At 38.1% G+C, this 26,791-nt stretch overlaps 1 protein-coding gene across 1 annotated transcript in view; it reads right to left on the bottom strand.

The window, feature by feature from the left end:
* LOC105521031 (target of Nesh-SH3) overlaps nucleotides 1–23,443 on the bottom strand; it is a 117,180-nt gene extending 93,737 nt beyond the window's left edge. Inside the window, exon 1 of the mRNA XM_011955049.1 lies at nucleotides 23,234–23,443. Within this exon, the coding sequence (XP_011810439.1) occupies nucleotides 23,234–23,312 (79 nt within the window). The 5' untranslated portion in view covers nucleotides 23,313–23,443. The remainder of the gene's footprint in view (nucleotides 1–23,233) is intronic.
* Between the last annotated feature and the right edge of the window lie 3,348 nt (nucleotides 23,444–26,791).

Here is a 26,791-nt window from a genome sequence, read left to right as displayed (position 1 = left end):
CTCACATGGATAGACCTCACTCCTCTACGTTGGGCCTTCAGGCTTGAGGAGGAGGAGGAAAGGCAGTCAAGTGGCAGCACAAGTTCCTGGCTTGTTCCTTCCTCCTCGTAGGGTAGTTCCCCCAGGATAGCAGCTCTGCAGCTTGTGCTGAAAGTTTTCTTCTGTATTTGCAGTACCTGTTCTCCCTCTCCTTACAGGTTAGGGCTCCTGGAAACATTCAAGTGCCCAAGAAGATGGGAGGGCCATGAACTGCCACCTGTTAGTGACTGTTACTCCATCTCAGTATGAAAATGAAAAGATTGGGCAGTGGTCTTCACAGGGGCTCCTGTCACATGCTCCATGCCAATAGTTGTTTTCCTTAAATCCTAATCAAAACTGAGATACACCAAGATATCCATCAAACAAAGAGTTCTTAAAGCTGCTCTCTTGGTAATTATAACTGCTTCAAGGAATTTTGGTGGCTGCTGATACCATTTTCTGGATTAAACACACAGCCTTTAAATATACAGCCTTCCCCAGCATGCCTCGCAAGTGTCAGGCAAACATTTGTATTTCACTTAGGAATTTCTGCAGTGAAGACATTGCTTGGTGCATTTTCCAGGACCCAGCTGACATTTAAACAGAAGAGGTGACCGCTTATTTGACAAGACTTCTAAGAGACATAGAAAGGATCTCATGATTTAAGAAATTCTTCCATTATAATGCTACCTGCTGGTTGAAATCTTCCCATGAGAGAAGATAGGCCTGATGCTCTTGAATTAGGGCTTTACATAAGCACCGTTAGATAAAAAGCAAGTGTTTCAAGCGAATAAGTATGGCAGGTAATTTTCTTTCTTTCCTTTTTTTTTTTTTTTTAAATTATACTTTAAGTTCTAGGGTACATGTGCATAACGTGCAGGTTTGTTACATATGTATACTTGTGCCATGTTGGTGTGCTGCACCCATCAACTCGTCAGCACCCATCAACTCATCATTTACATCAGGTATAACTCCCAATGCCATCCCTTCCCACTCCCCGCTCCCCGTGATAGGCCCCGGCAGGTAATTTTCAAGAGTAGGCTAGCAGGAATGAGGTACTAACTAGGGAAATTTTGACCAAGCATGGTGATGGGATAGGCTGGAGCTGACAGCATTATAAGGAGAAGGCAAGTTTGGAATGGGGCAAGATGAGTCTTTAGGTGTTAGGGACACCAGACCCAGGATGGAGAACACAGGGTGGGCCTCAAAGACAAAACGTGCTCCCACTTTTATGCTTACCGCTTGTTCTAGAATTTTCCCCCTCAACTATCAAAAATGCCTTACATTGGATTATATCCTCCAATAGAAATGAAAGCAGCTGGTAAGTACAGAGTTTTATATGTGGTGGGTGTTTAATACATGTTGATGGGAGTTGGATTTCATTCATCTGCGCATCAAGATGTTTTTTGTTCTTTGTCCCAGCAAAACCACAGCTTTTTAAAAGATCAGGATCAGGAACAAGGTCATTAAAAATATATTTTAAAATGGAAATTAAAACAGAAAGGAGGTGTGAGGATTCTTGCCAGTGAAATCAACATGCACTTTCTCAGCGGAGGAATCACAGAAATGCGGGCTGAGAAGGGTGTGCCTTCCTAAAAAGGGGCAGGGAGAAGGGCAGCTGGGAATGGAATGTCATCCTTCCCTGAAGCACTGGATTCTCACGAACACACTTCTGCCACCTGGTAATTTCACCTCACTAGCTCCACACATCAGTGTATTTAGAATCTCTTTTATTTCATAAAGCTAGCATTGCCATTAAAACAACATCTGCATTATATTTTAGAAATAAAACTTACACCATAGAAATTAAAGTGAGATATTTATGTGAAAGTGCTTTTTAAATTAAAAAGCAAAATCAATTTTTATGTGGAAAACCCCTCTGTACTGAAAGGGACCTGCAAATAAACTAGTGCTAGCAAATATTTATAAAGTACCTTTAAGATGTGAAAATTAATCTCTGGGCCAACAAGAGAAGTGATGGATGACCACTTAGTTTAAAAACAGTCCTACAGGCATCTGCAAATGTGCACTAAAAACCAGGTTCCAACAAGCCCTTCCCCACCATAAAGAAACAATGGAGTTATTATTTTTGCCACTCAAGGCTCTTATCAAGATGTTATCTTCGTAAGTTAATGCACATTTTTAAAGGTAAATAAGCATTTCCATTAGGCTCTCCAGTTTCTCTAATTTGCTTATGGTGTTTGAAACCCAGTGAGTGAAGTATTTAAGTATTGAGATTGATTCATTTTTTTTCCTGAATGTTTTGGATTTCTTAGCCCCTGGCTGGGGAAAACACCCATGCTAAAACAGCAATAACAGCATACCACATCCTTTCACATCAACATGCATGATTTATCCTATGGAACAGAAGAAGCAAATAACAGCCAAACTTCATTATTTTGCAGATTCCATATTTGCAAATTTTTCTACTAATTAACATTTTTTTAATCCCAAAATTCATACACAAAGCATTTAGGACTTATTTGTGGACATGTGAGGAATGGAGAAAAATCTGAGTCACCCAATGTGCCTGTTTCTGGCTAAGGCTGAACAAGGTGATGCTCTGTCTTCTTGTTTCAGCTCTCAGACTGTAAACAAGTGTCCTTTTCACAGCTGACGTAGCACCACACCTTTCCCATTTTTGTGCTCTGTTAGTGACTTCACTGTAAGCAGCCCCTAAGTGTAGTGCTGAAGGGCGGTCTAGAGTTTCTGAGCACGAGAAGGCTGTGATGTGCCTTGCGGAGCAAAAACGTGAGTTAGATAAGCTTCATTCAGTCATGAGCTATACGGCTGTTGGCCGTGAATTCAATGTTAATGAATCAACAATGTACATTAAGTAACGCATCTTTAAACAGAAACACACATAAAACAAAGTTATGTACTGATCCGTTGATGAAAATGTTGTGATCAGTGGCTCACAGGAATCTAACTCTGTATTTCCCCGTAGAAACAATGGTTTGGCTAATTTGGTGTTTCCAGCAACTTTATAAAACATTACTATTGCAAATAATGAGAATCGACTATATTATGCTCTATGTTTTTTCAATGAGAAAAATAAGACCCATGGAGGTTAAATTTTTTCTTTCAAGGTCACCCGTCCAGTTAGAAGCAGAATAAGGGCTAAAATAGAGGTGTTTTGTTTCCAATCCAGTGATCATTTTTTTCTGCTTCATTCCTTCTTTTACCAACACCTTCATTATGAATGAAGATAAGGCCTATAATTTCTGCATAACATGAGATGCTCAGATTTAGCTAGCATTTTCTTCCCCAGAGCACTGTCTTTCAAAGCATTTAAAGCAGGCTTAAATTGACTCTTGAAGCCCCAAATGGCAAAAATTATGTGACAGTTCAATTTAAGTTATAGAATTTGATTATGTTTGGCTTACGATGACTCATGAATACAAGATACAGTCAGAAAAGGAGACAAGACTAAACTTTTTTGAAAGTTCCCTCTGTGCCAGACAAATGTAGCCAATTTCCACATATTATCTCATCTGATAAGAAATTAGTGTGAGTTTCAGCAAATTAATTTGCCAACTGTGATACCTTTTAGACAAGATGTGGTTTCTAAGAAAATGGATCATGCATTTAAAGAAATATGCCTAACAAGTATGCCTAATGAATAGAGATATGGAGTCAAAACTTATCTGACTCTTTCCTATTAGCAGCTAAAAATAAAAACACAAAATTACAAAAATCAACAATACCAAGTTCTGGCAAGGATTTGCAGCAACTGAAATCTTCATACCTTGCTATTAAAAAAATGTTGTAGCCACTTAGGAAAAACTGCTTGCCATTTCTTAGGAAAAACTGCTTGCCATTTCTTATAAACATACACTTAATGTATGACAAAAAGGAATCTCACTCCTACATATTTATCCAACAGAAATAAAAATATATGTTCACACAAAGACCTATGTAAGCAAATGCTTATAGCAGTTTTATGCATATTGGCCCCAAATTAGAAACAACCTTAATGTTCAATTGGTGAGTGAGCAAGTTGCTGTATGGCCATATAATGAAATTCTACTCAACCAGTAAAAGGAGCTAACTACTAATACATGCAACAGCATGGATATATTATGAAAGCACTATGCTAAGTGAACAAAAACCAGACAAAAAACGTTAATATACTTCTATTCATAGAACATTCTGAAAAAGGCAAAACTATAGGGATGGAAATCAGATCAGCGGTTGCCAGAGACTAGGAGTAGGGGAAGGGATTGACTACAAGGCACAATGGAACGTTCTAGGGATATGGAAATGCTTTACATCTTGATTAACATTGACAAAATATAAAAATTTATTGAATCGAATAAAGCAATTAGATAGACAAAGGAACTAGAGAAGGTATCTTTTGTGGTGCGTTTAAACCTAGAAAGAGTTTTAAAAGGTATTTGTTGCTTATTACCTGGATTAAGATAGAACTACAGAAGAATATTTACTAATTATCTGAAAGTAATGTCAAAAATAAGTTACAGTTAGCTTTAGGGTATGGAGTAACAGGTGTCCCAAGACATGAGCATTCTAGAAAGTGAAACCTGCCCAAGATGCTGTTTAAGATGTTCTCTCTGTAAGAGACAGCAAGTTAAGTTGTTTATAGACAGTCTAGGCAAAAAAGCTCTCCAGTTTGATAAGAAGTTAGTTATTTTAATATGGTAATCTGAAGATTATTTTATAATTCCATCTATTAATAATAGTATAGGGAATTTTTTCAAGAGAATTTTTATTATTACCTTGTCTTAGAAAAAAGAGAGAGAAGGATATTGCAAAAATAAAAAATGTCTACACTTGGATGTAGATAAAAGCTTTTAGTCATTAGAAGATGCCCCCTTGTATTGTCACACTGAAATTCAACTTTAGTAAACAAGATAACAAAATTAAACCTCGAGGCAATATACCCCCACTTCTAGTAGGGGAGTCCTAGGGACAAGTGAGTCATTTTAGAAGGGAGTCCCAGTTGTGATCTAGCTGCCTTGGGGTAGATGGGCTGGAAAGGATGAAGGGGCTCCCCATTTCCAAGGACAGGATGGGAAATAGATTACATAATAGTGGGTCTGTAGTCACAGTTGTGACTTTTCTAGTGGCACCCTTCCTGTTGGGATGATGCTTTTAGAGCTGACTCAGTTTTTTCAGTCCTTCACAAACAGCATTAGCTTCAAAAGCCTGAATATGTTGCTTATTTAATTAGGTGTGTGTATTGAGAGTGCATAAAGGAGGGGTAGGAAATGACATGTTTTCACCGACAAAACAATCCTTCCCTGGCAACTATGGGATGCTCTGGGAAGGTCAAGTCCAATGTGCCTTGAATCTGAGTGAAAGCAAGAGACCACAGGGGGCCTTGTGGTTCCCCTGAATGATGATACATACTAGCAAAAAAAAAACCCCCTTGAATTTTTAAAAAAAAAAAGCCTCGGAATCCAGACTGGTATTTGGTCTGGGAAGAGGCACTAATCAGAAGACTCCTTGTCCCCTGTGACCTGTATTATCCAAGCAACCCAAATCTTGACTGGCCAAGGGACTGGCCAACTGGGTGGAAACTCCTTACCCAATTTTTATGTTTTGTTATGTGCTTTCTTAATAAGGTCTTAGCAACTGGTGATAAGGGTCTGGGGTTTTTCCTCATAATCATTTTATAAACAATATTTTTGAAGGGAGCAAATGTGTTCAGCTTAAAGCAATAGTGGCATCCATTAATGAAGTAAACTATAGGTAAAATATAGAGTTAAAATGTCTTTAATGTTCTGAGAGAGCCCTAGTTTATAAATATGCTGCCTGCTTCTTCAAAAATATATTCATATTTATCATGTATTCTGGTTTGGGGTTAGAAAAATTTTCTCACCCTCCACAGATGGTGCATATAAAATATTCCCTACATGAAGCTTTTTCTTTTTTTAATAAAAAACTTATGGAAATGCCATAAAATTTTGCAGGATGGCAGAGAAGGCCCTGTTCAAAGCCTTCCCAATTCTCCTAAGAAAAATAAAACTATTTTTGGAAAGGAATAAAGTCCATTTCAGCTTTATTTCTTCCTCAGTTTAGCATTTATTACATCGTAGTATCCTGTTTGGTTTGTGTATTCCTCTTGCTAGGATATAAATTCTACCAGGATGGTAACCATTTTTCTTCTTTCTTTATTTATTCTATCATAATGTTAGATGCATAAAAAATGATATTTTAATAAGAGATGAGAAATTTCACAATGCCTACCCTGGAGATATAATTACACGAGAATGCCATGGCATAAGTTTCAAGATGGGGTCTAAGCTAAGGCCAAGGAGATGAAAACTTGGCCTGATCCAAATTTGTTCCAGGAGGCCCATTTTTTTCCTCAGGGGAATTCGGGGATACAGGTCAGCTACAGGGCAGATCTCAGATCTGTCTGTCTTTAAACTATCTTGGGTACAGGTCAACTCTTCTAAATGATAGCAGGACCAGTACAGATCCACACCCTTGGCCTAAGGCCAGTCCTAAGATGGCCTCTGGAATGAAAGACAAGGCCATCTATGAAGGCCTCAGGAGATATGGTCCTTTAGCTGCTCTAAACTACCAAACATTTTCTATGAATTTTTTTAAAAGGATAATTGTTCATGTATTTTTCCAATCACTCTTTAATCAGCATTTATGCTCAGTTTTTTGTGGTCCTGGAAAAGGTAATTGATCCCAAAATTCTCTTCCTGTATTTATTTCCAATTTTCTTTTGCCCATAGGCAAAACTACATTTCCAAATCCATATGCCAACAGATAAGATTATTTATATTTCTCATTCTGTTTTTGTTCCATTTAAATAGTCCTTTAAAATTAAAAAGGCATCACATATGCTCCCTACATTAGTTATCTATTGCTGTATAATAGATTAACCCAAAGCTTAGTGACTTAATCAACAATAAACATTCATCATCCACACAGTTTCTGTGGATCAGGTACTTGGGAGCAGCTCAACTGGGCAGTCCTGGCTCAGAATCTCTCATGAGGTTGCAGTTAAGATATTGGCCAGGATTACCATCATCTGAAGGCTTGACTGGGGCTGGAAGATGTGCTTCCCAGATGGCTCACTCCTATGGCTAGCAAATTTGTGCTGGATATAGGCATGAAGTCTAAGCTCTTCATGGTGTGGACCTCTCCATAGGTCTGCTTGAGAGTTTCAGGACACGTCAGCTGGTTTTCTCCAGATTGGGTGATCCAAGAAAATGAACAAGGTGTAAACTGCAATATCCTTTATGACTTAGCCTCTGAAAGTTACATATTTTCACTTCACTTTTTCCATATTTAATGAGTACACAGCCCAACCTTGATTCAGTGTGCAAGGGGACTATATAAGAGCATGAATGACAGCAGGTGAGAATAATTGAGGGCCACCTTGGATACTACCACACTTAAATTTTTTTTGTGCCACATCAAAAGAAATGACATAAAATAAACTGTGTGCTCACGTCTTAGTTACAAAGTATGAGATTTTTCATGGACCATCTCAAGGTCCTCTCTGCATGATCTATGCATATAGTAGTAATTCCAGCCCTTCACTTCACCCATCCTAATTCTTGCTTAGTAAAAGACATCTGTCTAGACAGTTCTTAAGTTTTATCAGCACTTAGACTTTTTCAAGAAGCTCAATATCCAAAGACCAACACTCCTGAAAATGCACATACCCACAACTGTACTAGTCTGCATACAACTTCAAGGGTTTTATGGCTCCCCTGAGCTTAAGAAAAGAAACTCTAACCTGCAAGCTACACACACAATGTTTTCAGCTGGCTGCCAAGTGCAAATGTCACAGCTAATGCTCAACAATAGGCTGATGTCCAATTCTAGCTGAAGGGCTGACTAACACTCTATGTAAGACAAAATGACAGAAAACATTCACATGAAGTATCAAATTCATCTTTAGTGTCACAACTGTGTCTTTCTTCATTGACCTAGTAAAGTAAACTGTCCATACTTTATAGTGAGTTTTCTTGAATTTGGGTTACACTTAACACATGCCTCTGGTTAATATTAGGCATTAACTTTAATACATATACACAAGTGGAATGACTCCCACTAATAACTCATAATGTCACCAAAATCTCTCAGCTGAAGTTTTAAACATTACTCACCACCAAACAAGGTTACGTTAAGCAAGTGCTGCCCAGGGCTCCAGCTAGCTATGATAAAAAATAGTTTCTAATTATAAAAGGCAGCCAGCAAGTTCATCTCAAGAACTAGAGGGTCTCACTCTATCAAGCTAAATTTTTCTCTACAGATATGTATCATATACTCAACAACAGAAAGCACAGATTCTCCAAATTTCTAGAACTAAGGTAGCTAAGTTTGTATTATCCACTTTCTTCAAAGTAGTACCTGAGTGCTTTGTACTGATTATATAAAGAGATCAGCATTATTTCTCAATGCATGGTTAATCTCATGAGAATCATCAGTGATAGTTGTTTATCATGCAGATTACCAGAACAACTGAATCAGAATCTGATGTGAGTATAGTAAGGGTGGGGGGAGTGAAAGGCAAGGAGGTTAGGGGAGGCAGGACTCTGCATACTTAGCAGATTCACTAAGTCAGTGGTTTCCAAAATGTGATCCCAGGACCAGCATTGCTAGTATCATCTGGGAACTTGTGAGAAATGCAAATTCTCCAGACCACCCCACCTCAGATCTACTGAGTCAGAAACTCTGGGGATGGAGCCCAGTGTTCTGAGTTTATCCAGCCCTCTAGGAGATTATGATGCTTGCTGAAGCTGGAGGACCACTGCACTCAGTGATTCTATGCTTTTCCATACACTGTGAGTGAGAGTAATTATCTCCAGGTTTGTTAAATAGCCATATTTCAATAAAACAATGGCAAGTCATAAAATTTCTTTATTTCCATCTAATTATCTTCCACAACCAGGCCTTGTAGATGTAGAATGCAAGTTCATAAATGAAAAAGGGTAGGTGGGAGAGAGATTTTAGATTCAGAGCTAACAAACAGAGGTAAATGTTTCTTGCCATGTTTTTAAAAGAAAGAATTACTCTCACAAAATAAGAAAGTCCATGGAAACAGATATCCCTAATAGGATCTTTATTCTGCTAATGCTTATCCTTTAATGCCTTTTAAATTATTTGATAATTCACAGGAAATTTATTTAGTGTTAACATCTGTGGTCCCTTTGTGGCCTCTCAACCTCCAACCATGAAAAGGAATGTTTGAAATGGATGTTTCTGGGACACCACAGAAACCTTACAGATGACATCTGAGCCATGGGTTATGACGACTTTGGAAAACACCACAGTAAATACTTGTTGTCTTAATTTTCCGACGTAAGTGAAAACAGATGTTTGCATTGAATGGCCAGTTAAGAACAAGTGTTATATAATGCAATTCAGTTGACAAATTTATGGGATTTTTTTTTTTTTTCCTAAGACTCAATGCACATTCCTTGTAAACAACTGAGAAAGGCACATGAAAATATTTGAAAAGGCACTGACATGTTTTTGAAAATCTGTGAAAATGGGATTTATTGCCAACAACATATGGAGAAGGAATTTTGTCTAACCTGTCCTATGAAGTATTGTTAATTCTCTAAGTAATCCAATGATATTTCTTATTAGTCATTCTGGTAACTCAGTTGTAATATCAATATTTAAAATTTGAGTTGTTCATAAAATGGGATAATGTTCCAAATCACTTGCTTTGCTGAAAGACTGTCTATAAAGAATTTTGCAACTAGGTTGTTATACATTAGAGCAAAACTCTAAACCATGCTACTGCCAATATGTTGATTCATTCAAAAATTCATTGTGTGTCACACCAAATTTAGTCGGTTTGTAGGACTTTCATCTATTTCTTATTTGTTTTTGTTTTTTGTTTTTTGTTTTTTTTTGATACAGAGTCTTGCTCTGTCTACCAGGCCGGAGTGCAGTGGTGCGATCTCGGCTCACTGCAAGCTCTGCCTCCCGGGTTCATGCCATTCTCCCGCCTCAGCCTCCCTTGTTTTTTATTTGTATCACAAGATGAACCAGCACAACAATCCAACATGGCATGCGTATGTGCAAACACATACACACCTGGATTTGGAAAGCTCACTGAAATACACATTTTTTCCAGTATTCACTATTAATATGGGTTATAATGTAAAAGTCTAAAAGCCAATAGAACATATAAAGTTACCATAGCAGAGATCATGAGGGTCTTCCAAGCACAAGAATTAGAACCTGAGAAGACACGCAAGTGGGAAAGAAGAGGGTTATAAACAAAGAGTGAGAGGAAAATTTGGAAGTCATCCATTGAGTATAGCAAAAACAGCCAGCCAGAGAAATGGAGATCAAAGAAAGAGGTTTATATATTGAAATGGTATTAAATGCCTGCAACTGTGATCTAGTCGCAAATTACAGGATCACCATTTCCTGGGCACACTTTACACAGAAACTCAGTTTCATGGAAATATTGGTTACAAGAAAAATGAAGAGAAATATGACATTTGAATGAAAGATCCACTGGAAAACAGCAGAATTCTCTGCAAGTTCTTCAAAATATCAAACTCCAACTACAATAGAACAAACATCCAGAATAAACTGAAAACAAGCTTTACAAAAGAACAGTATAATGTCTGACTGCTATTGTGCATATGTTGTTGCCACCCTTCAAGGGACATAGTGATTTATGTTATAACCAAAGCCATTTAGGAATGCTATGGTGTGAATATACAGTTATGGTCTGTCTAATATGATATACACAGAACTGATCAAATGAATATAAATGTGTGCTCTTCCAAGATTGGTCATGCCAAGATAAATGAACAGGAAGCAATGATATTCTTCAACCAAGTGGAATACTTTGCATGACATAGAAACAACACTTTTGCCTTTAAAAAGATAATAAAGTGTGCATTGTCTTCCAAAGGATAATTCCTGCCACATCCAAACAGATGAGGAGTCAGCTGTGAGGCAAGGACATGGGCCAAAGTGGTCAGCAGGAGTGGCTGGGGGTGGAAGCCAGGAGAATGCTCTGAAGACTCTCATCATGTTGAGAGAAGGGACAAAAAGGAGGGGCAGAAGAAGGAGGATGAAAGTTTAGGAAAGAGAAGGATTAGGAACGAAAAGAGGGAGTGCAGAAAAAGAGTCACGCAATCAGACTAATCCAGTACCTGCAGACTGACTAGACAGACTGCAGCAGGCATCCAGGAGCAGGCCAAGTCATATGGAATTGCATCCCAAGGATAGGCGGAGAAAAAAATGACCAAGGACCACAACTTGTACTTTCAGATGTTTCACTGTAAAAGACAAACATGCTCTGAGCAGGATCTTCCAAACTCCTTCAGGGAGAGCTGGATGAGGGAACTGCAGTGGGATGCTCATGGCAAGAATTATGTTGAAAATACTCCCAGTGCCCTGGCTCCTCTCTGCAGATCCTGTTTCACTGTGTGGATGCCACAGCACAGGCTCAGACACTCTAGACTTTGACATCCAGCCAGGGTGTTCTTTCTGCTCAGTATCAGTGTCCAGGCTACTGGAGTGTCTAGATCTTTCCATCACTGCCAAGGCAGATGTATTAGTCCGTTTTCACACTACTATAAAGAAATACCCAAGACTGGGTAGTTTATAAAGGAAAGAGGTTTAATTGACTCACACTTCTGCATGGTTGGAGGGGCCTCAGGAAACTTAGAATTATGGCAGAAGGGGAAGCAGGCACATCTTACATGGCAGCAGGCAAGAGAGAGAACTTGTGAGAGTGCAGGAAAAACTACCACTTATAAAACCATCATATCTCGTGAGAACTCACTCACTATCGTGAGAACAGCATGGGGGAAACCACCCCCATGATCCAATCACCTCCCACCAGGTTCCACCCTCCACGTGTGGGGATTATGAGGATTACAATTTGAGAAAAGGTTTGGGTGGGAACACAGAGCCAAACTATACCAGCAGGTAAAGAGTTTTAAAAATGTACCTGGTCTTCACATTTGTTTACTTCGGTTAAAAGGTTACTATCCAAAAAATCCATTAATGCCACCCGAATATTACTTGTTAATGAAAGCTAAAAAGAGGACTGATACTTTTATTATTTCCTTTTTTAAGAGGAAAAAACCCTGATGTTCAGAAAGGTGAAGCATTAGGTTGGTGCAAAAGTCATTGTGGTTTTTGCCATTGCTTTTAATGGCAAAAACCTCAATGACTTTTGCACCAACCTAATGACTTACTTGGGCTCACGTGTACTCCTGCACTTTACCCACTAGCCCATGTTGCTGATTTTCAGTGTCTATCTTTCCAGTTCATAACAAAACTACGAACTAGGTAAACTTGATATGGCAGAGCATGCCCAGCATCATTTTCCTTTTAATTCTTGTAAAAAGGAATAGTTAGGGAAGAATTCTGTGACAGCAGGATCATTAGGAGAGTTTGGAGAGGATGTGCCTGAAGAAGAATGGAGGGACTGTCTTCCAGGTCATCTGATACCTTACTCTAAACTAACTGGCCAGAATGTCTTAACTTCATCTGGGAAAGTGAAAGGAGAAGGAAATTGTCCTGCATCTCCTGCCGACATAGCTGGAACAGAACTGAATTCCAGAGCTCGCTGCCAGCACGACTTTGGCAGACACTCCAAGCCCCTCCTTGAACGACAGAATCTGCTGCTCTGAGAGAAGCAAGGCCTGTTAGGTCTCGCACACCCACACACACGTGCACAGTGGCCTCTCAGGAGGACCCTTGGGAAACCAGAATGTTTTCTTATCAGCTAACAGAATGGAAAAATCACAGAATTGTATTTAATGAGAAAGGATATTTGAAACTCCACCCTGGCATCACGTTGTAAGCAAAGCGCTCCTGTTCAAAGTCTCAGCAAGGTTTCATTCACCACTACTCAGAGAAGAGAGAACTTCCATTACATTAGAGAAACAGTAGAATACATTTTAAATATGTTTCAGATTATAAGACGTGCTACAGGCCGAAAAATTATCCTTAACATAAGATAGAAAAATCAGCTGGAATATATATGTTAATGTGCACAATTAAATTATTTTCAATATCATCTACATCATCTGTACTTTCTGAGTATGGAAATTCATTGCATATTTGCTTAACTCTTATATTTTGCGCTGAAATCATGAGGTGCTTTGTTTTTCTTAACAGATTACATTTGAATTCATTTTTCTTCTTCCTATGTATATCACTTAAAGCCCGTGCGTGGCAGCCCAGTAGGACAGCTTAGCTCCTGCAAACGTCGGTTGTTAAATGAGGATAAAGAATTAACACGCCAACAGTTTCATGTAAAACTAAACGACTTTTGTGTGGCCGAGTGTTTTTAAATAGAACTGATTTCAAACCCCTTAAATGCAGGAAATGTCTTATTCATCTTTGTAATCCTAATGTGATGATTAAAAAATTATTAATTGAATGACAAAATGAATAAATGTAAGTCTGGTCTTAAAAATCACAGCCACAACTTCTCAGATGTGGCTTCTGAGAGTAGCACTTACGTTCTAACACTAAAAACAAATGTTCATCTCAATTTTACACATTTACTTATTTTATACAGCTTCAGGAGGAACTCTGAAATTTTTTTCAAACAATGTTTTAAAATCCTGGAACAAAGCAGCATAAAAATAAAAATCACTTTTAAATTTGCAGAAATCAAAACTTAAATAGTAGAAAAACATACTAGCAACTTTTAAATTTTACTCTGTACTCATCGAGAAAGATTTATTTATCAAGCACTTATACATATAAGTTATCAAAAATCTCCAAATCAGTAGTTCTTAACCCTGGTCATATTAGTATCACCTGAGGAATTAAAATAAATATCCCACCCTAGACAAATTTAAAATAAATTTGATGGGGAGGCAGAGCATTACTGATATTTTTGAAAACTTTAGTATTCTCATGTGCATCCAGGATTAAATATATTGGGCTATAGCCTATATTGGGATATATGTTACAGTATTTATAGTCACAGGTAAACTTATTAAATGAAGAAAATATTGAATTGCTATGTCATAGGTGAGATGTGAATTAGGCCTCAATTTTCTCTAAAATTAATTTCTAGTGTGACCAGAAGATGCTTGAAGTGGGTGAATTTGCCCTGGTTTTCTAATGGGTGGGCTTTCTAAGTATGATCTTTGGCTGGAGAATGACAACAAATCTACGGAAATGTCACATCTTCTAGCTCCTTCTTTAGAATTCCACAGGAAGGAACTTGAACTGACTTCATAGCGTGTGTCCTGAGAGGACCTTAAACCTCAGAGCAGCTCCAAGGCTTCTAAATGTTCACCAAAATCCCTGTAAATACATGTCAAGGCTTTAACAGGTGAGGGAAACCTAGGACACACTCTAACAATCTTGCTGTGGAAGGCTCTTGGTAGGAAACCCAGGCTGATATTATATGGAGTGGAATAAGTACTGATTTAGTCTTGCTGTCCACAGAAGTTTGCCAAAGTAGCCTGACACCTTGAAGCCAGCCTTTCCTGCCGTGTGCCTCCTGAGCTTTTGAGGCCTTCCCAACACAAGAGAAGACTGTAGGCTAGAGAAAAGACCCACAGGGTATCTAGTATTAAACATTCTATGAGATTCCGAGTGTCATGGTTAGAATATTTTCTGTGTACAACCTAAATTTTGTTTCCCGAGAGCATATGGAAGAATTGTTTTATTAACACTGAACAGGATCTGAGAGAAACTCTTTTGGTCTTTCTAGTTGCTTCCATCACATCCACTGATAAAAGTGTATTTTCTTTCTCCACACACAAGTTTAATTAGACCTACAGTAACTTCTATTTACTCTAAAAGCCACTCCACTGAAGTTTCAGAAAAGCACTTTTTTTTCTTTTTTTTTGGAGACAGAGTCTTGCTCTGTCGCCCAGGTTGGAGTGCAGTGGCACGATCTCGGCTCACTGCAACCTCTGCTTCCCAGGTTCAAGCAATTCTCCTGCCTCAGCCTCCCGAGTAGCAGGGACTACAGGCATGTGCCACCACGCCTGGCTAATTTTTTGTATTTTTAGATGGGGTTTCATTGTGTTAGCCAGGATGGTCTCCATCTCCTGACCCCATGATCTGCCTGCCTCAGCCTCCCAAAGTGCTGGGATTACAGGCATGAGCCACCACGCTCGGCCAGAAAAGCACATTTTTTATCATAGTATCATCAAGTTCATAGGTGTTAATTACTTAATATGTTAATTTTTTTCTTATTTTTTTTTCTTTTCCTTTAAAAGATGGTGGCAGGGATAAAAGCATTTTTTCTATTTTGGAGGAATTCTGTGTGCCTCTCTACACGATATCAACCACACTTGATGGACCACAGAGGAAACCAGCAAAGGAACTTAGGCATTGACTGGGCTCCTGTATACAGAAAACAAGGTCCACATCGGGTACTGAATATATACTTTGTACTCCTAAGATATTTATTTCAATTCTCAGAGATTTTCTTATAATTAACTTCAACAATTGAGGGAGACAAATTAGCAGTTTGCCAATGTTGGCATCTGCCACAAAATGCTGAATTCTGTAGGAAGTTGAGGGAGTTTTAATGCTTAAACCAGTATATTCTCTGGAGTTAGATTTCCCATGTTCATAGTTTCACTATATCACTTGCTACGAGCCACTGAGCTCTTTGTGGTGGACAGAGTTTTACATAACCTAAGGTGTACAATCAACTTGTGTGGTAAACCTGTGAGTTACTTCTAACCAATAGAATATGGCAGAAGTTATGGGTTGTGGCTTCTGTGATTAGGCTACATAAGGTTGTGACCTCCATCTTACCTGCAGACTCTTCTGGGCGTGTACATTTTGATGAAGCAAGTGGCCTAATAGAAAGGCTTATGTGACAAAGACCTACAGCAACCTCAGGCCAACAGTCAGTGAGAAAATGAGGCCCTTCGACCAATGATCCTCAAGGAATTGAATTCTCCTAACAACCATGTGATCTCAGAAGTGAATCCTTCCCCATGCAAACCTTCAGATGAGACCTCACCTCTGGCCAGTACCTTCACTGTTGCCTTGTGAGACATCTTGAAGGAAAGGACAGTCTGCCCAGCTAAACCAGGCTCAGACTCCTAACTCATAGCAACTGTGAAATAATAAATGCGTGTTATTTTAAGCTGATAAATTTGTGGACATTTGTTATAAGCAAAAGATAACTAACAGACTCTTTTTTTTTGAGATGGAGTCTTGCTCTGTTGCCCAGGTTGGAGTGCAGTGGCACAATCTCAGCTCACTGCAACCTCTGCCTCCTGGGTTCAAGCAATTCTCATGCCTCAGCTTTGAGATTGAGTCTTGCTCTGTTGCCCAGGTTGGAGTGCAGTGGCACAATCTCAGCTCACTGCAACCTCTGCCTCCTGGGTTCAAGCAATTCTCATGCCTCAGCTTTCTGAGTAGCTGGGATTACAGCTACCTACAACTACACCTGGTTAATTTTTGTATTTTTAATGGAGATGGGGTTTCACCATGTAGACTAGGCTGGTCTTGAACTCTTGATCTCAAGTAATCTGCCCACCTCAGCCTGCCAAAGTGCTGAGATTATGCTAATATACTCTTTAATTTCTTATCTGTGATATGGAGATAATAATATATATTTCACATGTTTATAAACACTTAGCATTAAATACCACGCCTGATACATAGTAATATGCTTATCATCTTTTTAAATGTTATTTTAATAGAATATATATATATATCAATTATTGTTTTTCTATATTATGTTTAGCATGTTCCTTCTTTAGCTGATACTATTTATTTTTACTTTTTGGGGGGTCATTTTAACAAATATGTTTTTATTTGACTGTTTAGCAATCTCTCTAGGTAACTAGATAATCTAGATAATCACATTAGAGTGTCCTATTTATTAATTTTATGTTTATTCTGAGATCAATTTTATTAAATTCACCTATTTACTTTCAATATTCTCTTGTTTATACCTACTGTTATAAATTGCAATCAGGGAACAGAAAAAGGGAAATTTTTTCTGAGGGTAGTGATCCAGATAGAATGATTAGTCCCATCTCCTGAATGGCATTCCCTTCATTAAACACCTCACTTATGTCTTTAAAAAACCTTCTGTAAACTCACATTAACCTATAACATTTTCACTGTCTTTGCTATAATATTGTATTGATAAATTCTTCTATTTTCAAGTGTTCCCCTGTGTCCCTTCTCTTTCTTGAAGAGAGACAGGGGAAGATACTAAAAATTCTTAACAGTATCTTATAGACCGATATAGCAGTCTATAAAGCTAAACTAGTGAATGTATAATTAACACAAGAAAACTTTGTTTATTTAAACCTTGGGTTCTAAATGTAGCATCAGAACAAATTATATTTGGTCAATTTTTGCCTTTGTAATGTAAGGTTCTTCTAGAGCAGGGGCTGTATCTCATTGAGTTTACCTAGTAGATGCTTAATAATCTATGCTTGATGTGTTGACCATTGATTATTAAGGATTATTAACAGTCGATTAAAGATTATTGTGGAAATTTTTTATGCAGCCACAGGTGGCTAACATACTCTTTAAGCTTAGTTCTTCATCTGTGAAATGGAGATAATAACAATATATTTCACAAGTGTGAGGATAAAATGAGATGATTTACATAAACACAGCATTAAATACCATTGATATGAAACATGATGATTATTATCATACTTTTAAGAATTATTAAGGACTACTGATAATCTTTAATGATTGATAGACAAACACATCAATAAAACTATCAAGAAAATTTAGAGCTGTAAAAGATGCTAAAGTAATTTTCTTGCTTGGTGGTTTTTAAACTTCTTTTTAGCAGCAGAACCATTTTTTTTCTAATGTACTGTTTAATACAGTCCCAGCAATACATAAATATATATTACTCAAATAAAAGCAGAACCACACCAAGTAGGCTTTGCACTCCTCACCAGTATCCTATGTTCCATAACTTAAGATGGAAGGGATCCTCTGCAGCCTCCCATAAGCATCAACCACCCCTTGGAGAAATGGGCTGAGCTGTTGGAGTGACACATTCTTGTTTTGTCAAAGTGAGGTTGGAAGGGCTCCATGGAGAGCCAGCTGCCAGGTGAGCAGCTGGAAAGTTGACAGAGCAAGATGTAAGAGCCTTCCTCTCCAAAGACAACATTTTATTTCCTCTTTGTAATCAATCATGAGGAGTCAGGCCAGATAGAGACAAGGAGAGCACAGTTACATCTTGTACGGTTTTTTTCAGTCTAGGCTTCCCTCTCAGTACTTTAACACTCACTGAGCTTTGGCTCCTGGGGTTGCCTGGGCTCTGGGCCAGCAGCTACCTTTGTTGAGAAAGCCCCTCACCTCTCAGCAATCCTTCTTCTTGTCCCAACTTGTGTTTGTACTCTAGACCTCTATTTGGGTTTCTTATTCTCTCATAATTCCTCATACCTCTCATCCAGATTGGATCCTTTTTATTCTCAAAATGCTTTGTGCTTCACCGACATTGAAGGATGACCCTTCTCTACTGTAATTATCCCTTTCCACACCAGTCCCTTTTGTCCTCCACAAGCTGGTCAGCTCCCTGAAGACAAGTGCCAAGCTTTGCCTCCCTAGCCCCAGTGCTCTGTGTATACATCCAATATAATTTGTTACTTGAACAAATTAATGTACCTTTACATAGAGCAGGGAACTAATACTGCATCAAAATTAAACGTATAGTCTTTTGCCACTTTCTAGCTGTATTACTTGGAGTAAATTACTTAAACGCTCTGAGGCACAATTTTATGCTCTGTAAAATGGGAATAATAGATTTACCTGCTTCATAGCTACTATAGTCTGAATGCATTCTCTCCAAAATTCAGGTGTTGCCAGTGCGATAGTATTAGGAGCTGAGGCCTTTAAGAGGCAGTTAGGCCATGAGGACTCCTTCCCTGTGAATGGGATTGGGTGCCCTTATAAAAAGGCTTATGGAGGAAGTTTATCTGTCTCTTGCCTTTCTGCCTTCCACCATGTGAGGATGCAGCAAGAAGGCCCTCACCAGATGTCAGCAACTTGATCTTGGACTTCCCAGCTTCCAGAATTGTGAAAAATAAACTTCTGTTCTTTGCAAATTACCTAGTCTCAGGTATTTTGTCATAGAAGTATGAGACAGACAAAGACAATGGAGGAGCTTCAATAATTTAATTAGGTTTTCCACATTAAAATATGAAGCACTAAATTACCACATGCAGGATATACTCAAAGAATGTTATCTGTGACAATAGTAATGGTGATAGTTATTAATAGCTTTGGCAGTTACTGTTATGATTATCATCTGCTCTGTGTTTTGTTCCTAAAGTCAGATATTTCTAGCCTGTTAGGTAAGAACCCAAAGCAAAGAGCCAGCTACCTCTCCCCTGTGTCACATCCCAAGGGTCACACCCAAGATCCCCATGCCCTCTGGTCATCTGATTACACTTGTATCTTGGAGGTTCCTCTGTGGTTTTTCTCACACTTGCTTAAAAATAATAACCTTTGCCTTCGGGCTAACTATAATCTTCTGTATACTGGAGTTTCCACGCAGAGGTGTGTCAAGGGCCTGCTCTCCTACTACAAGATTTTGTTGTCTCCTTTCATTACATATTGTTCTCACTGGTTTTTATTTTAGCCTGTTTGCCAGGAAAAGAAAAAAGGTCAGTGGTGCCAAGAATAAAGATTCTGAGAGGTAGCTGGAGCACAGGGGCTTCCAAAGGTATAAAACAATGTGAGAATTCTTCTCTAGTATGGTCTAATTCACCTCCTGAAAAACAAGTTTAACAGGAGCTCACCTGGAGGGTCTATGACATCTTACAAATCCCCAAGGAAAAGTTGATCTTAAAGCAAAGGTGCAGCTTTCCACAGGGTAATGTTGGCCATATGGGCAGACAGTGGTCAGACTAGAATGCAGTAGAAGCCTTCCCTTGTTGCCACGTAGAACAACACTGCAGCCCTTTACCCTATCTTTCTGCCAAGATCACACCGCCTCATTTCCTACCTTACAAGAGATTTGTCTTACATTTTGAATACAAGATCATGTGTTATTCAGTGTGCATGTTTTTCAACATTGATCCCCTTTTCTATGACCCAATAAGGATTTATTGTAAATCTGTTATGTGCCAGACTTGTGTCTCTTATCTCATTTGATCCTAAAATACTATGAGATAGTTATCATTAGTCCCATTTTACAAATGAGAAAACCGAGGCTAACAAAAATAAATAATTTGCCAAAACTATAGTCATTTCGTGGTGGGGAAGAGAAAAGGTCCATTAATAATAGTCTCCAAGCTTTTAAAAAGTAAGCAAAAATCTTTTAATAACTTACTTTTTAGAACAAAGTATGTGGCTAGGTATGCAAATAGGCACTCCACATATAACAACTGACTTCTTATAAATAACTATATATATATATATCATATGTACATAAAAATGTAGATATGTTCTTAGAATAAAATGTTAAAAATTAAAGTAATGTTTAAGAAATTTACTAGAATCTCTTTTATTCAAGGAATAGGTAGCATTCACATGTACACTGCAGAATGTCATTCCTAAGGTTGGGGTCGGGGAACCTGCCTATCTGGCAGGAGGCAGGTTAGAATATGAATTTTGAATGAGAAGCTAGGTATCAAGTCCTGGCTCCACCATTAACATGGGAAAGTTACTAAATCTGCCCTGCTTTGAGGTATCTTCATTTGTAAAATAAATGGTTATATTAGGTCAGTGGTTTCCAAATATTGGCATACGATAAATTTTTCATTAGTCTGTGGGAAAATGAGAAAAATAACAATGGACTTATTTATGAAATTAAATTTATTTATTTTATAAAACTGTTAAAATGGTTTACTTTTATAAACACGAGGCATTCTCTCCTGTCCCCTTTGAGCATCCTCACATAGCAAAATTCAAGTATGCTCTCTATAACAGAACCCTGATGTTAAAAGATTTGTGTATTTTTGTTGGTCCATAAATCCAAAGGTCTGGGAATCTCTAGACTAAGTGATCATGAATGTCTTTTCTAGTTCCAGAATTCTAACCACTTCTTAAGTCACAAATAGTATTTAACCAACTCTAAAGTAGAAGGAAGAATAAAAGTAAAGCTTTTACTCCTTTTTCTCCTTTTTAAACTCTACATTTCCCCAAACGTATCTTGTGACACACAAACCCCTGTTAAGATATTATAGATTAGCAAACTATCACAAGAAGAGGAAACCAAACACCGCATGTTCTCACTCATAGGTGGGAACTGAACAATGAGATCACTTGGACTCGGGAAGGGGAACATCACACGCTGGGGCCTATCATGGGGAGGGGGTAGGGGGGAGGGAATGCATTGGGGAGTTATACCTGATATAAATGATGAATTGATGGGGAAAAAAAAAGATATTATAGATCTTCTATGGAAAAGAGGATTCTTAGTCAAATGAGTGTGAGAAACAAAAAGTTGTATTTTCTTTACTGAGAACGTGCAAACTGCTAACACTTACCGTGATTCCCCCCTCATAAAGACTCCCCAAGTTATTGACAGGAATCTGCTGCCTTTCCACCCTCACCCCAAACTCTACCCATTGTAGGACAAAGAGTGCTCCTCTGCCTGGAGCACAGTTTGAAAAAGATGACTTCAGCTAAAAGATCCTCAATAGCTTTCCAATAAAGAAAAAACATAGTATTAAAAACAAGACTTGCCATTTCTTTTATAATTATTATAATTTGATGTTTTTTCCCAAATTACCAAAACTATAAATATTTTTAAAATAAACAACAAAAGTTTTGTGGCCATTTTTGACAAGTATTTTTTTTTTCTTTACAATTATAAATAAAGAAAAATTGTGTCAAGAGATTTGCGTCTAGTGATTGCAAAATGATAATTAAAGCACTGGGATTTTGCAGAAGTTTGCAGTAACAAAGTTGTGGTTATATCATCCCTATGCAATGAATAAAAAGTTAAATAAAAGTCATCTGTAGGTATTAAGCCTGAGAAAACCCCCAGACTCTTCTCAAATGATATGTCACTGTTAAATATTCCTTGAGTAGGTCCAATTAACTCTGCATGCTTGTGGCTCATAATTGATTTATTTAAATCCCAGTTTTATTGTGATCAAGGAGCAAAACTCTTGGTAGAAAAATATCTAAGAGTGTTTGTTTTTTATTTTTCTTTAATTATTTGATCGGAGTTGAGAAAGTTTACTTAGTCTTTTTTATTGCTGTTCACATCATCATGTGAAATATCAACTAGCCAACCGCTTCAGCCTTCACATACTGGATTCAAGTTTCACTTTACCCACCGAGGAAAGAACAGTTTTCACTTGGGACAAGATGATCCTGGAGCACACTACCCAGGGAGAGGACCTGGGGATCATCTTTTGGATATTCTGACACTAACAACCTTTTTTCTGACTTTAGGCACACCAGGTTCTTGACAAGCCTGCAGCTCTGCATTACCTCTGATGTTTTCCATCATGACTGTATGGTAAATTCCAGCCTGTTTTTCATAATCCTGCTGACTACAGCAGTCTGCAACCATAAAAAGCCTTCACAGACCTAGAATTGGCTTATAGAAGTGCCTCTGCAGAGAAACAAAAGTACATGCAACATTTATGTTCAGAGACAGGAGAGGCAAAAGCCTCTTGTTTTGGTTCTGATGGGCTCAAAGGGATGTTTTTAGGGTCAAAATTTAGAAATTTTAATTTTCTTCTGATAACATTTGTAAACAAAATACCAACACTAAAATGAGAACAACTTAGCCAGGAAAAGGGGGAGTGTCCTGTCCAACAGATCGAGCCCCCTTCCAAACTCCACTGGAGGGACGTGTCTACACATTAGCACATGACCGGACTTCAGTCTGACCTCCCTAGGCTCCCTCAGCCTCCTAGTCAGGTATGTTTGAGGTTCACACCAAAGATTCAAGGTTTCAGAATTAGCTTCTTTTGAATCTTAAGCTACTACTGATTCAGTCTCTGGGGAGGAGGATAAAAACACCAAACAACTCTTTTTAACAGACTATAATATCCATTTACCTGATATGATTCAATATACAAGTAGTATAGTTTGAAAGCATACAGTTCAAGCTCTGATGAACAACTGCTCAATGTAATAAGTTTGTTTTCATTTTTGCAATAAAGAGCTGTAATTGAAAAGTAAAGAACAGGAGGGGAAAGTAAAAGTTTAAGCGACCCCTTCAAACATTTGAACTTTGACTCTCTGCAGAATAACTCTATTCCCCCCATATGGTAAAGCAGATCATATTTAAAATCAACATTTAAAAACGTCTATATCTTACTATTATTTTTAAAACATAAAACATCAGGCTACTTGCCTTTTGGCAATTTCTGTGCATTTCCCAGGGCTAGTGTAATACTTCCACAGAGAAGTAGACACCCCAAGCTGGAGAGCATGTTGCATTTGCCACCTCGCACGGGGAATGATGCTGGTGGGTGCCTCGCAACCCTGGAGCTGCATTTAAGTGGACTGTCTCCCAGTGACAGAGGCGGGCGGCTGCATTTAGCTGTGCCCTGGGCTTACTCACGGGGGGCGGAGACAAGATGACATCACACCCTTTCCCACACACACCAAAAAAAAAAAAAAAAAAAAAAAAAAAGCACAACAGCAAAAACGTATCATCACATTTCTTTCTTTCTGCTAAGTTGTAACTGTGTCTCTTCCCTCTGAGATATAAAAATTGAAATTATGGCAGATCTGTATTTGTGAAAGAAGAAGTATTTAGGCAGTTTTGAAATGTTGGTAAACTATTTTAAAGAATCCAGAAATAATATATTAAAAACTATCAAAATGCTAAAAATATAAAATAAAACCTTATTAAGAAGGAAACTGTTTTTAACTATCCAGTAAACCAACCCACTTCTTTTCAATGGCTGTAAACTCATAAAAATATATTTTGAGTCATTCTGTAGTTCCTGTATTACGAGAAACATTTAAGAGTAAGTCTATGGCTACAAAGCTATACATTATGTATAATACATATATGTATACACATATAGTCTACAGATGTAGATGTAGAGACATAGAGAGAGCACTATCACTATGTGAGCCTCAACTATGGACTGAGTTCTGTAATCGAGTCTTTACCTACTTTATTGTATTTTAATCTTCCCAGTGCCTCTGCAGGAGATATGGCATTATCCCCATTTTGCCATTAAGAAAAACTGAGGAACAAAGGTTAAGTGTCCTGACAATGCTAGTATATTCTACTGCTTAATAATGGATGCCACTTACTAATGAATTGTCCTCGAGCAGACTTCATCTCTATGTAATCAATATTGATGACATTTAAATGCTTGCTCCATGTTAGGCACTGATCAAATCAGTTTACACATGTTAAGACATTTATTCCTCAGAACGGTCTATGAGGCAGACATTGTCATCATCCCCATTTTACAGATAGATAAACTGGGCACAGAGAGGTCAAGTGCAAGTCCAAGGTCACAGTGCTGGCATTTTTAAGCAGGCCATTTAACTACAGTGCTTCCAGTCTTAACTACTACATTTTAATTCTAAAATAAACATGACAGTACCAATTTCGTAAGTTTGCTAGCAGTTTTTCAAAAGTAGTTGCCATAGAGCCTGACATACAGGAAGCATTTACTAAATGGCAGTCACTGGAAACAATAATAATGAAAATGATAAACCCCCAATGAAGTAGAACTATAATTCTAACCTGGGCATATTTACCTCTGAAGTCCACATGGGTAATCTTTCTCCTTACGTCACTTTGGTCAAAATATATAGACACATGGGTGGAATGGCTGGGTTACTAAAGTACTTTAAACTTTGTTGGTATGTTTATACTGACTCTTTGAAAATCGCTTACCTCTTTGGAGTGCTGTAGCTGAACAAAAAACAGTAAGAGAAAAATTAAATAACACTGGTCAAATGAAATTCTAGTTAGAAAACTTACCAAAAAGAAAAAAAGAAAAATTGAAGAGACAGCCCCATCTTCCAAATAAAGTGTGAGAAGGCACCTTGTTAAAGTCATTTAGAGCTGGCTGGGTCTAAGCTCTCACCATAGGAATGCTCTGGCACTGACTACAGGAGGGACTGGGTTATTTAACAGGTCTTTTTCATCTCTGATTTTTTACTTGACTAAGCAGCTCCCTCAATCCGGGTTAGGACATTTATCCAGCTGGCACTGCTGGTTCTGCTCCTATATGTCATTGCCATCACATTAAGCCAGTGAGGCCACTGTGTTAGTAGGAAATGACAGGTTTTCTGAGGGGAACAAACCCAGCAGAAATATTGTAAAGAAGGCTGGTTCTTCAAAACATTTATGAGGGGCTGGTGCAAGAGTTAGGAATTGACCTTTGCTTGGCCAGCAGGAATTCAGGAATTGGCCTATGCGTGGCCAGCAGGCAAAGTCAAATCCACCTTAGCAATCATTATTTGCAGTTTTGCAACTGACTGGAGACTAATCAAATGAAGCACAATCTCTAATTATTGTGTCAGAAAAAAAAAAAAAACTGTTGCATTATCTTAGCTAGTAGGACACTTGAGCGTTCATTGAAGACGTTGAAAGTATTAGGGCTCTCCTCAGACTAGGGAGGAGTAACGCTACAGAAAGGAACTGTGCCTCTTTTACTACTGTGTCTAGTACCTAGAATATAAGAATGCAATAAGTACACGATGAGTAAGTGTCAAATGAAATGGAATTCATCAATTCCTCCCAATAGCCTAAGGATCAGTTCTAGATTATGTCAGAGAACACTTGAGTATGTTCTAGAATGTACAGTTGTTGGGAGACAATTTTGCAAGGGTAACTAATGTTTCTGCACATCCTATGAGCAGAGGCACTAACTCCCTGTATTCCAGAACATCTTGTAAAGAATATTTGTATATAAAATATCCTTGGAAGACAGAAATTTGTGTTCTGTCCCAGATAATAAAGGTAACATCTCCCTCTGGGGCAATGGGAATACATGATCACTTCCCATCATAAAAGATTTAAGTTATCTAAGCTTGTCATTCGTCCTCTGTAAAACAACCCATGGCATGTGTATGTATCACCTGTACCTCTTTGTGTTGTCCTGTCAGAATTTGGCCTCCTAGAACTAGTGCAAATGCTGATATTCAGGCTACTGCTATTGCTGTATTAAACTGTCCTTTCCTTTGTCTTTGATCCAGGTGTTTTGTGTCTCCTGCCAGCCTCTATGAACTAGCTTGCACATAGGGTAAAAATCTCAGATCCTTCACAGTTCTTGAAAACAGTATTGGCCCTCATTAACATATTTTATTGAAGTATGCTTTAGTATAGTGCATTTGGTGTTAATACCTACACTGAAGTCTATTATAAGAATCAGCCCTTAAACCCTCTATTATACATGGTAAGAGTGTTACTTGACATTGCTTACTAAATCATGTAGTACCTCTTACAAAATAACCCTGGAGAAAACCTCTGACTACTGTGTCAAGTATGAAAAGTTGTGACTATTTTTCCAGAGCAACTGTATTTATTTTTTGATATTGTAACCAGGTTTCTCTTTCTGTGTTGACTGGTAGAAAATTAGAGCCAAATAGGTCCCCCACCCATATTAAGTGTATAGGGCTTTGTGATGTGCATTTTTTGACATCATTCTTGGCTTTATTTTTTGTCCCCACCCTTATTTCTTGCTTATTTTACTTGGAGTCTTAATTTATGTGATTTTGTAAGTTGTTTTAATTTGTTTCTGGAGCAAGGTGAGGTAAAACAAACAAACCCCACACACAGAAGTTGTGTCAAAAGCCATAAAGTGGGAATCTGGAAACCTGTTCTCTTTCCTTTTCTATGCAACCGTAGACTCTGATAGAATTTTGGTCCAGTGATTGTATGGCATCATTTTTTAAGAATACTTTCTCCTTGGGGAAGTCAGTGAAATCCATGAAA

Source organism: Colobus angolensis, unplaced genomic scaffold (genome assembly GCF_000951035.1).
Source record: "Colobus angolensis palliatus isolate OR3802 unplaced genomic scaffold, Cang.pa_1.0 Scaffold393, whole genome shotgun sequence".
NCBI lineage: Eukaryota > Metazoa > Chordata > Mammalia > Primates > Cercopithecidae > Colobus > Colobus angolensis.
This window is presented reverse-complemented; position numbering and strand designations above follow the sequence as displayed.